Here is a 13,184-nt window from a genome sequence, read left to right as displayed (position 1 = left end):
TTATTTTATTTTTAATTATTTTAAATTTTTAATATAACTATTTTTATTATATTGTTAATTTGTGTATTGTTTTAAAAATTGTTTTAGTATTATTTTTATTTGTTTTAATATTTATTTTTATGTTTTTAAATATATTTGATTTATTATATTTTTAAATTTTTTATTTAATGAAATAAGAAAAAAAATTAATATGGGCCGAGTCGGGCCGGGCTTAGTAATTTTATTTCGGGTCGGGCTTGGGTAAAATTTTAGGCCCATATTTCGGGCCGGGCCCGGGCCTAGTATACGGGCTTAAAATTTTATTTGGACCCGGCCCGAACCCGGCCCGGCCCGGCCCATGATCACCTCTATTAGCTACTAAATTAGTCCCTAAAATGACTAAATTGGTATTTTATGCATAAGGACTAACAAATTAATTTTACTCAGTTTAAATTAAAATTAACCAAAATTTAAGTTACCCAAATTACGCTAACCCTTTCCCTAAATAGCACTTCTCAAGCCAAAATTTTCAAGCTCAGCTCTGTTAGGTTTTCCATTTTGCTTGGTTTCAAGATATGGGTAAGTTTCCTTCTTCTTTCATTCTTCGTTCACTTGTTAATGGTGGAAGCCATCTTTCTAATTTCCACTCTTTTTCTTCTTCTAACACCATTGCTACCCACATCGAAGCCGTAAGTAAGAAACCCATGTCTGTTAGAGGAAAGGGGAAAATAGATGATCGCTTCGATAATGTTGACGATGCTTTGATTTTGTTCAATAAGATGATTGACAAGTACCCAAAGCCTTCCATTGTGGAATTCAATAAATTATTAGCAGCCATTGTTAGGATGAAACATTATGCCATTGTTGTTTCTATGTATAGACAGATGGAATTATTAGGCGTTTCCCAGGATGGTTATTCTTTTAACATCTTGATTAATTGCTTTTGTCAATTAGGTCGAATTAATTTTGGGTTTTCTGTTTTGGGGAAAATGCTGAAGTTAGGCGTTGAGCCTAGTGCTGTAACTTTTTCAACTTTGATAAATGGGCTTTGTAATCAAAGTAAGATTTCTGAGGCCGTTTGTATGTTCGATGAAATGACTGAAAGAGGGTATCAACCTATTTTGATTGTTTATAATGTAATACTTAAGGGGATGTGTAAGAGTGGCAGTACAGACAGAGCTGTTAGGTTTCTAAGGCTGATGGAAGCTAGAGGTTTTGAGCCCGATATTGTAACGTATAACACAGTCATTGACTGCCTTTGTAAGAAGGAGCTATTAAAGGAGGCTCTCAATCTCTTCTCCGAATTGAAGGTTAAGGGCATTAGACCATGTATCATTACTTATAATTGCTTAATTCATGGCATGTGTAATTTGGGCCAGCAGGAGGAGGCAATAAGGCTTTTGAATGAAATGGTTGATAACAATATTTCACTTGATATTGTCACATATACCATATTGATTGATGCACTTTGCAAGGAAGGAATGATTCCTAAAGCTGTAGAGACCGTTGACATAATGAGAAAGCAAGGCATTGAGCCCAATGTTTTCACGTATAATTCATTGGTCGATGCACATTGCAAGGAAGGGATGGTCTCTGAAGCTGAGGATATTGTTGATGCAATGATAAAGCAAGGCATTGAGCCTGATGTTGTTACCTATAATGCATTAGTTAATGGTCATTGCTTGCAGAATGAAATGGATAAAGCTAGAAGAGTTTTTAACTTGATGATTGAGAAGGGTTGTGCACCTGATATAGTTACTTACTGCACCCTTATGCAAAGTATGTTTCAGTTAGGGAGAATTTCAACTGCTTGTGAACTTTTTCAAAAGATGCTTGCTTCTGGACAAGTTCCAGATATAACACCCTGTTTGATTTTGCTGAATGGTTTATGCAAAACAGGTCATATTGAAGCGGCATTGAAACTTTTTCAAGCAATGCAAAATAGTGGGTTGGAATTTGATATTGTCCCATATAGTATCTTAATTAATGGGTTTTGCAAAGTTGGGCATATCGAAGTTGCAAAGGAATTATTTCATCAACTCTCTGACAATGGTTTAAAACCGAATGTTTACACATATTGTATAATGATTAATGGACTGTGTAAAGAGGGATTGCCGGATGAAGCATACAGGTTGTTTGGGAGCATGGGAGATAATGGCTGTTCTCCTGATAGCTGCTGTTATAATGTAATGATTCGGGGGTTCCTTCGCAACAGCTATACCTCAAAGGCAACGCAACTTCTTACAGAAATGGTTGGTAAGGGCTTTTCTGCAGATATATTCACTGCCAACTTATTTATGGAACTTATCGTATACTCTAATAAATCAATCTTGCTCTGAAATGTTTCACAAATTGTGTAATCTGAAATGTTTCACAAATTGTGTAAAGATCATCACTTGCAAATGTGAATCAGTTTGCGCATAACCATTGTAAAGTGATAAAAGATTCTGGAAACTAGAATGAGTTTTAGTGTCTATTTTCAATATTGTTGATTTTGTTTTGACTTTATGTAATAAGTGAGATTCTTGTTGGTGGTAATATTAAGAAATTAGGGGAAAACCACTATCTGTTGCAATGACAATAGCATCCGTATAACTTTCGGCTGCTCAGAACTTTTAACTCATAGTGTAGAATTCAATCAAATTTGGGGTTTGTTGGATTGAAAACATTTTGTGAAAAATGATTTCTGGAAAATAGTATGATTTTCTGAAAAATGTAATATTTTTCTGTGTTTGAATGATTTTATGTAAAACATTTTACATTATTTGATAAATTTTCTTGAACTCATTTTTCGAAGATGGTTTTAAGGGAAACAAATATAACATAAATATTTTCATAACAGAAGAAATATTTTTTATTATTTAATTACGAAAACTATTGTATAATAAAATATTTATCTTTAATCAAACTCAGTTAACTTAATTATTTTTGTAGAATTATTTGTTATGATCATTGCAACTGCATCACAGCTTAAAACAGCAACACTTATCAATTCAGCTTAAAGCAGCTTAAAATACTGTTGCTTGACAGTCTTAAGAACCGGTCCAAATGATTCGGTGAATCATGAAACAATAATGAAACCATCATCTCAATTGAACTCAATGATGTTCTGCCATTCCAATATAAAGCCTTCAACAACAGTTATCAATCACCAATCTGCAAATAACATTTGGGATGGAAAGCACCCCGACTTTGCCAATGAATCTGCCATACCATTAGCATCTCTTCCAATTATTCTAAATAATTCCTCACGAATGGACATCTTAATCTCATCGATGCCTGCAAAAATGTGACAATATTTCCAAGGCCTAGATTTCTCTTTGATACACCAAGTAACCGTAATTATGGAGTTGGATTCAACCATAAGCTTTTAGCCTTTAATTCACTAGGAGTCTAAGAAGAAACGAAGAGCTAACTTAATGGCCATAATTTCTAAAAATCACTCCACACCCCGTTTGGGCCAAATTTACCTAATGTTGAACCATCATCGTTAAACTTTAACCAGCCTTCATTTGAAGGTTCCCAATGTGTCACACTCTCGGTATGATGGTTACGCATACTCCTTTCACAATCTCGCGGACACACCCCCCACATTGACTCAACAAAATTCATATATTCTGGCAAGACTTTTATCCAATACAAAGATCTTAATTTAACCAGAAAAATAATGTACTCCAAATTAAAATCTTTTCCTCTAAAGATAGAATCATTTCTTGCACTCTAGATGGTCCACAAGGCAACCATAATAGACATCAACCACCAATTAAACAGAGGTTTAGACAGCAACTTATCAAAGCATAACGAAAGAAGGATAAAATACCTCAGAATTTGTTAACTCGGGCACAGTTCAGCAAAATGTGACTAACATCCTTAGATTCTACTTTGCACCAATGACAAACAAAATGCTCATCCGAGATCGAAATGCCTCTATCCTTAAGGAAAGATATCGTACGAATCCTTTCCAAAATCACCAACCATGCAAAACAGTGCATCTTAGGCGAAATGTTCAGGTTCCATAACATTTTATAATTGAAGGACAAAACATTGTATCACGATGCAAATTGCTCAATGACTTCAACTCCCAAATGAAAACGATTTCCACAACTGATGGTAAAAGCTGCCATTTTGTGAATAATCCTTAGCTTTGGCAACCATATCCATAGCCAAAGCAAAAACTCCAGGATAACGATCTTTAAGGGCTCCCAAATCACACCAATGATTAGAATCCTTCCAAATCATTTGACCATCTTCCACCTTTGCTAGTTTTGTTTCAAGTAACATGATAAGATCAAGTTTCGAATTAACCACTAATTTCTTCACCAAACCTCTTTTGAGTAAACCGACTTCATTTAGTCGCAGATAAAGAGCACCTCAACAAGAATAAGAAATAAGAGAGAAGTCGCACCTCAAGCCTACTAACTTTTTCATGACTAAATCATCATCCACTTTAGTTGTCATCCCGATTAATCTACTGACTCTCCAAGTTTCCTCAGCCTCCTTACGGATAAAATCCCTTCTCTTGATGAAATCGCCACCAAAAGAATACCTCATTAGATAATTGAAATCGCCACCAAAAGAATACCTCATTAAATAATTGTTCTTTCCCTCTTGACTGATGCCTGTGCTTGATAAAATACCATATACAAAATCAAAATCAGCTAAAAGTGCCGCACAATACCATAATTTTTCCTACATAGAGCTGATTTTGCTAACCAATCAATACCAGCATTGAACACCATGTGAATTTTATATTATTTTGTTCTACTAGATACAAAATTACAACTACAGGTTGAACAAAATAAATATAACTACATGACAAAGTTGCAAACTCTATGGCTAGGATTGGAAGAAATTTAGAAATGGTGTTGAGTCTCTTTGAAAATCTGCCTAATGCTACTGCTAGTCTTGTGCAGATGGATAAAGGGTCGGTTTCTAGATGTGTAGAGAACTACAGTGATTCTGGTGCTTAGATTCTTATGAGTGTCTTTGGCAACCAAAGAAAAACTTTTAAGTTAATCTTAAACTAAATAATCAAAGCAAATGTTGTGGCAATATATATGTATGTCTAATGAGAAATGAGTGGAGCCTAAGCAGTTCAAGCCCATGTGACCAATACTAGCATAACTCTTTCAACCTTACCAAGTTGAATGATGATTTTAATGGGAATCAAATTGTGTTTTTTAAAGACGTTGAAAGTAAGGAAAAAATGTCAACCCATATGATTGCATGATGGTTAAGGATGTTTATCGTCTCAGGTGTGGTTTAAGTTTGAGTCGTGCTAGTCTATTTTTCTAAACCATTTTTATCAAAAATAATAAAGACATGTTTTTTGATTCTCTAATTTTCACATTTTTTTTTTTTCATTTTTCAAAAATTATTTTCAATTTTTTCATCCCAACATGTTTTCTTTACCATTTTCCAAGAAAATGAAAATGAAAACGGCCCTTGTTTCCTGAAAGAGTTTCCAGTAGTGTTATCTAAAGGGTGAATCTGCCATATTAGTCAATTAGTACAGGAAATCTAGCTTATTCGTAATTATGAGTAGTAAGTGTTCATCAGACCGAGTTATCAATGCTATGTATGAAATATGTTTAAATTCTATAGTATCCGTCAAATTTGAGTGTTTCACACTATATTGAAAAGGTTAACTAAAGTATAAGTTGTTTGTCAAGATAGAGCGTTCTCATGGTATGTAATAAGGTTTCCTGGGTTAATTTAAGTCTTGATCTGCCTAAATAATCTGGTAGTTGTCACTTCACTAGGAGAATCCGCCAAAGGTAGAATTCATATAAAGTTCATCTTAAAGATCTACTAGTATGAGTATCTACCAAGAGATATATATGTAAGTACATCATTTTGGATTAAATATTCAATGCGTTAGAGTGAAAATCAGCAGAAGGTAAGTTTTGTATGGGTATTCTATGATAAATGCATTTGTTTACTGTAAAGGACATAAAATCCGTAATGAGTAGTGAATTTTGTAATCCGCCTATAAAGTGTATTGTATGTAAGATGATCAAGTATGAAGTTGGCGTATAAGTATGCGCCAACATTGGAAAGGTATCCGCCGAAGACAGAAAGGAAATCCAGAATATTCAGAATAAGGAAATCAACAACAAATGCTTTAAGGTAATCTAATCCAAACTCATTAAGTTCATTTGAACTTACAATTGTTTATCTTGCTGCAGGTTCTGACTTGAACAGGACGGACCAAACCAGGATTGTACCAAGTTATTTGTTTGAGTTGTGATTTTATACATATACAGGGCACTATAGGGGCTTGGCATTTAGTACTCTACGCCATGTAGAGTCCGTCTTTATCAAACTTTTAAGTTGTAATGTATTATATTACTTTTAAAAATATAATGTATTCTTAGATATTTTCTTTATTTCTTTTGTTCTAAAGACACTTAATAAAATAATAAGTATGTTGAAAAAGGGTAATTCGCCAGTTGTTTTAAATTTTTGTTAAGTGTTTATTTGTTGTAACATCCAATAACCAGACTTGGTGGTTCGAGTCGGGTAGAAGGTGTTACAAACTGTTTACGCAAATCATATGCCAGTGAGCTTACCCTGAGTACAGGTAAAATTCCTTGCAAGTTGTTCTAATGTAAGAGGTACGCCATTGTGCGGATGGGGCTAATGCATGTATTACAGCGAAGCACGGTTCACACCAATGTGTACGTTGTATCCATGTGTGCTACATGATTACGCAAGATTGCCTATATGAGAACGGTGCCTAGCCCTTACATTCGCCGTTGGAAGGTAAGTAAACAAGTTAGCTAGATTAAAGATGAGATAGTGTGGATTAATTCTAGATCCTCCACTATGACAAATATATTATTTCACGATCTTCAAAATGTACATGTCACGAGGTGGAATAAGTTACTAATGGTAGTGAAAGTTCTTTGATGGATCAAATCTCTCATTTGTTTAATTAGTAAATGAAATTTCTCTTTAGGGTGGGAAAGTTGTCACACATGAATTTTTGAGCAAAAACTTGGCCATATGGAACGGCGAACCTTGAATTATTTTATATGTTTTAATTAGATCCTACGGCATCCTGTGTGTATCAAATTGACAACATTTTTGGGGATGAATTGGGCATTAATGATTATTTCAATTTTTTCTGAGGGGTTTGTTGAGAAATAATGCCTAGTGCTTGTATGGAAAGGGTTGAACGGTCAATAAGAGAATGACTATATAAGGGGGAAAAGAAAGAAAAGGGGTTCATCATCTTTCTTTCTTCAACTGAAGCACAAAAGAGAAAAATAGAGAAACCATTTATGAGCTTCAACAATCGGTCTTTGCATGGGAAGTGAGGGAGTCGAGCTGCATGTTGGAAAAAAATAAATATATAGCAAAGTAGCTTAATCAAAGGCAAAATTTGAGAACTAGTAACATTTTTATACTTTTTTGTGTCTTTTGATTTTGAAATAAAGTAATGAACTACAGATATCCGACTAAATGTTAGTTGTGGATTGTAAGGAAAATAAGCATGTTAAGTAGAGAGCATACTCTACACGTTGTTAGAATTTGATTGTCTCACTCATAAATATCTTACGGGCGGTTCCATATGGTTGTTACTTTTCAGTCGGCAAAGATGGAGAGGGACCAAACAACAAGGGGAAAGTCAAGCTAGTAGGTGATACGTCCTTGAAGTGTTTTGTCGGTGAACTCCAAAAGTCAAATCTTCAGTGTTTGTCTTACATGTCTTTATACTGTGATGTTTAGGTTGTGTATTATGCTTATAAGGAAGCGTTACCTTTCTTGGAAAAGTTGCCACAGTCGCAGATGTGTGTTACAAGATAAGGTGCATGTTGGTTGTGAACTCAATTTATGGAATTAATGATATGTTTGATGGGTACAATGTTATGTGTATGAAGATTTTTAATTTTTCTGCCAGTTGCTCTGCATATATGATGTTTTAGATGAGATTTTTGATATAATGTTAATGCATGTTAAGTTGGTGTACAAAACTGTGCCTAGATGTAAGCATAAGCTTGTTGTATTGATGAATAGTTTCTGGGAAAACCACTATTGATTACATCGTTGAATGCTTGATATGTGATATTTTGATAAAAATAAATTATATGCGAAGTATGTGAGTATGGAGGGATATAATGATGGATGAATGAATAAGGAGATTTCATATTGAGCACATTATGCTACATGTTGTTTGGCTTTATGGAGATTTGGTTGGACTGTACGAAGATTTATGTGCACAAGTATGTGATAAACCTACGAGGGTTCTTCTCAAGAATGAGACTCTATGTAGTCTAAGGCTCTAAGCCTCACGTATGTATGCAAGTCTTATGGCTATGGGCTTATGTAAGAAGCAAAAATCCATATGGACTATCTTTCAAGTAGAAGTTCGTATGAACTATCTTTCAAGTAAGAGTCCGTCTGGACTATCTTTCAAGTACGAGTCCACATGGACTATCTTTCAAGCAAAAGTTTGCATGGACTATCTTTCAAGCAAAAGTCTGTAGGAACCGGCTAATGAGTATGAATTCTCAAGTCTAAGGTCGCCAAGGTATATTTCTGCAAACATAAGTCCACCAAGAATGAGTTCGCATGCACGAATTTGCATCTATGAATCTGCATGTATGAATCCATATCTATGATTCCACATGTATGAATTTGTATCTATAAATCTGCACGTATGAAATTGTGAAAAAATAAAATAAAATAAAAAATAAAGAACACACAGATTTTTTATGTAGAAACCCTTTCGGGAAAAAACCACGGGTAAAGGAGACGAAAATTCACTATGTCAAATTCGAATGAATACAAGAGGAATCGACTATGTCTATTTATAGGCTTGTAAAGCCATATTCTAGTAAGAGTGATACACCTTATTCTAATGAATATCAAATAGATGAAATTTAATAAGGTTTAAAAAACCTTATTCTAAAATAAAATAAAAGAAGTATAATTCTATACGGATTCTTCTTTTATTTTATTTTACCACTGTATTTTATTTAAATAATGATTCAGGTCACTTAATTCTAACAGAAATCAATGAATATGTACAAGTGGAATTATCCTACAAGATATACTAGTGCACGAATGATGAAAGTGAAGAATCATGTCAACGTGTAAAATGGGCCAATTTGCAAGTTGTACCAACGCGAATGATGATAAGAGTTCACCATGAAGACGTGCGATCTGGCCTCATGCAAGTGATGTCAAACATGAGACCAGGCCTTTGAAGTCATATCATATGATAATATCATGATCGGGTATGTTATATTAAAAATTCACTAAGTCTATTCGAACTTACGTAGTTTCTCGTTATGTTTTTTAGGCAAAATGGGCTATACGAGACCCTGGAGAGGGACTAAGCTAGAATCCGTCGAGCCTGCATGTGTAAGCTTGGTCCTCTCAACTGGAACATGCATATAATGGGGGCGACCTCTGGGCTGAGCCTCAAGATCAGAAATTCTTGTAACTGAGTTTGAACAAAATTGTAGTTATTCCAACATAGGTTGATTGTTTCAATTTAACAAAGTTATTATTGTTAATCATTATTAATTCACATGTTAGTATCCCAAACTAGAAATTAGTATGGTTGTAGCATTTCCGATTTGGTTGGTTGATCGGTCTAACGATTGGGATGCTACTCTTACTACCTCGTTAGGTCACAAATTATCTATCACTAGGACCATGGTGTGATCATCTCACCACCTCTTCAAGTAAATACGAGGGAGATCACGTGTGAGCATTCTCCACACTTTCGATATCTTGCAAAGTGGTCCATGCGCGAGTTGATCCCATCATGCCGCACCACATTGCGAGGGATGTGCAAATATTGCTCACTCCCTACGGTGATAACTTTCTACCAAAGGGACACATCTAAAGGTACGTTTCAAGCCTAAAAGGTGAAACATGTAGTATGTATGGCATCTAGTTATCCCCTAATGCGTCACATTAAGGAATCTTGCCTTACAAATACGGAATAATGGCTTTCAAGAAAGAGGACCGAAAAAATCAACCTCAAGATAATTGAATTTGTTAATAAATCATAATTAAAGGTAAATACCTTGAATAATTTATTTGTTTAGTGCATTATCATAGCCAAGATTTTAATTTATTTTGGTAAAATAAATAGTTAAACAAATTTAATATTTATAAATGAATTTATTATATAATGTGATTAAGGATGAATATACTTTAATATTTATAAATTACATGTGTCATGGATGTATTAAGTTGTTCACATTAGAAACTTACAATATATGAAACTATATCTTGTAGTCTATAATATATGTGATTTAATATTTATAAATAACACATGTCACGCAGATATTATGACAAATGTCACATTATAAAAAATCTAGATTAGAAACTTACCATACATGCAAGTACACCTTCTAATATAATATATATATATATATATGATATATGATTGATTTTTTATATATATTAATATATTATATTATATATTTTAATATATTTATAATTTCTTAAATTTTTTTATGTTATAAGCGATTTTGTATTATATGATTATTTTTTCATATTTTATTTATGCCATATCCAAATTCTTAAAATATACTCTAAACTTTTATACTTTTCGTGCATTTGGAATTTAGTCTATTATAAGTTTCAGAATTTTACTTTCTTATTTTTAAATTTCAAAATTAGGTTTAATTTGTTAATATTATTAAAATTCTTTTGTTAAATTCATTGGTGTGATATTTTGAAATAAAAAAAATATTCATTTGGTACTCATATAACAAAAAAAAGTTATGAATCTAAATTTAACAAGAAAAATGTAATGATAAATAATAAAATTACGAATAATGATAAATTTAACCATCAACGTTTACATTTTTGTCAATTTGATATTTATTCTTTTTGAGTTAAATTTAATATTTAACTTTTCAAAAGAGTCAATACTTTTTAATATAAATGTTGACTAAACATTAATTTTTAACAATATTCCGTGGCAACTCGCATGGTAATTCACTTGCACTTCAAGTTGACATAGAATTATTTATCTTATATGTCACGTCAACAAATGATTTAAATTTTATAAAATATTTAAAAATTAAAAAAAGGTGGATTGTCATGTAAGTTGTTATGTTTAAAATTTAATATTTTAGTTAATATTTCTTTTAAAAACAATAATTCAACTCGTTTTGAAATATTAATGGTCAAATGACTTTTTCAAAAGTTGAGGGTCAAATTTAACTCAAAAAAAAGAGCCAAATTAACAAAAAAATTTAAACATTAAGGACTAAACTTCCCATTATACCGTAAAATTATAATATTTTTATAAGGGTAAAATTATATTTTGATCTCAAAATGCTAACTAATGAATTTCAATATCAAGCTTTTGCTGCAACACTTTAATGACCTCACCAAATTTAGGTTGCAAAGTGTTTTCAATCCTAGACTACCTTCTTTGTCTTTCTTTGCCCTAGTTTATGAGAAAACCATATTGTACCCCAACTAATTGATTGTAACATTTAACCCCTAATAAAGTCTATGTCTTGAATTGCTCCTTTGCACCATGTTTTTAACATGAGAAAGTGAAAGGTGTTGATTTTATGACCTCAAAAATCCCTTTAATGCCAACTTCTTCACATAACTTCACCATTTATATGCTATTTATTAGGGCAATAGTTGATGAATTGTGTTAATGGTATACTCCACATTAAATCTATTTACAGGTCAAGTTTTAAATATTATTATAACACTATTTTAAATATTATTATAAAAATATTTTATTATTTAAATGGTAAAACGAGATAGTGACCTAAGCTTTATTCGAGTTTAGAAATAATTTTTTTTTAATTTCAAATTGTGACATGGTATAATTCAAAGGTGAAGGGAGTAGGCGAGTACGACCTTAGTCCCCCTCCCCAAAACTAGAAAAAAGTATGTTTTATAAAATCCGTAATGAGTAGTGAATTCTGTAACCTACCTATAAAGTGTATTGTGTGTAAGATGATCAAGTATGAAGTTGGCGTATAAGTATGTGTCGACATTGGAAAGGCATCCGCCAAAGACAGAAAGGAAATCCAGAATATTTAGAATAAGGAAATCAACAACAAATGTTTTAAGGTATTCTAATCAAAACTCACTAAGTTTATTTGAACTTACAAGTGTTTATCTTGCTGTAGGTTTTGATTTGATCGGGAGGGACCAAACCAGGATTGTGCCAAGTTATCTGTTTGAGTTGCAATTTTATGCATATGGAGGGCACTATAGGGGCATGGCGTTTAGTACTCTACACCATGTAGAGTCTTGTCTTTATCAAACTTTTAAGTTGTAATGTCATATATTACTTTTAAAAGTCTGATGTATTCTTAGATATTTTCTTTATTTCTTTTGTTCTGAAGACATTTAATAAAATAATAAGAAGTATGTTGAAAAAGGGTTATACGTCAACTGTTTTAAAAATTTTGTTAAGTGTTTATGTGTTGTAACATCCAATATCCGGACTTGGTGATTCGGGTCCGGTAAAGGGTGTTACAAACTGTTTATGCAAATCATATGCCAGTGAGCTGACCCTGAGTACAAGTAAAATTCCTTGCGAGTTGTTCTAATGTAAGAGGTACGCTATTGGGCGGATGAGGCTAATGCATGTATTACACAAAGTGCGGTTTACGCCAATGTGTACGCTGTATCCATGTGTGCTACATGATTAAGCAAGATTGCCTATTGAGAACGGTGCCTAGCACTCACATTCACCGCTAGAAGGTAGGTAAACAAGTTAGCTAGATTACAGATGAGATAGTGTGGATTAATTCTAGATCCTCCACTATGACAAATCTATTATTTCACGATCTTCAAAATGTATATGTCACAGGGTAGAATAAGTTAACAATGGTAGTGAAAGTTCTTTGATGGATCAAATCCCTCATTTGTTTAATTGGTAAGAAAATTTCGTGGACAAAATTTCTCTTCAGGGTGGAAGAGTTGTCACACCCAAATTTTTGAGCAAAAACTTGGCAATATGGAACGACGAACCCTAAATTATTTTATATGTTTTAATTAGATCCTATGATATCCTATGTGTATCGAATTGAAAACATTTTTGGGGATGAATTGGGCATTAATGATGATTTCAAATTTTTCTAAGGGGTCTGTTGAGAAATAATGGCTTGTTTCTAATATTTTGTTTTAATTTGGGTTAGTGCTTGTATGGAAATGGTTGAACAGTCAATAAGAGAATGACTATATAAGGAAGGAAA

At 33.0% G+C, this 13,184-nt stretch overlaps 1 protein-coding gene across 1 annotated transcript; it reads left to right on the top strand.

Moving 5' to 3' along the window:
* The first annotated feature begins 449 nt into the window (after positions 1-449).
* LOC108450814 (putative pentatricopeptide repeat-containing protein At1g12700, mitochondrial) lies at positions 450-2,538 on the top strand. Its single transcript, XM_053028986.1, has 2 exons — positions 450-1,758; positions 1,879-2,538. The coding sequence occupies exons 1-2, from the start codon at positions 555-557 to the stop codon at positions 2,316-2,318; spliced, it is 1,644 nt and encodes a 547-aa protein (XP_052884946.1). The 5' UTR covers positions 450-554; the 3' UTR covers positions 2,319-2,538.
* The last annotated feature ends 10,646 nt before the right edge of the window (positions 2,539-13,184 follow it).

Source organism: Gossypium arboreum, chromosome 5, assembly GCF_025698485.1.
Source record: "Gossypium arboreum isolate Shixiya-1 chromosome 5, ASM2569848v2, whole genome shotgun sequence".
In the NCBI taxonomy this organism is placed as follows: Eukaryota; Viridiplantae; Streptophyta; class Magnoliopsida; order Malvales; family Malvaceae; genus Gossypium; species Gossypium arboreum.
This window is presented reverse-complemented; position numbering and strand designations above follow the sequence as displayed.

Excerpts from the sequence above, each read along its gene's own strand:
- LOC108450814 (XM_053028986.1), top strand. The coding sequence starts at position 555 with ATGGGTAAGTTTCCTTCTTCTTTCATTCTTCGTTCACTTGTTAATGGT. Across the intron at positions 1,759-1,878 it reads TTACTGCACCCTTATGCAAA|GTCATATTGAAGCGGCATTG; the intron begins GTATGTTTCAGT and ends TATGCAAAACAG.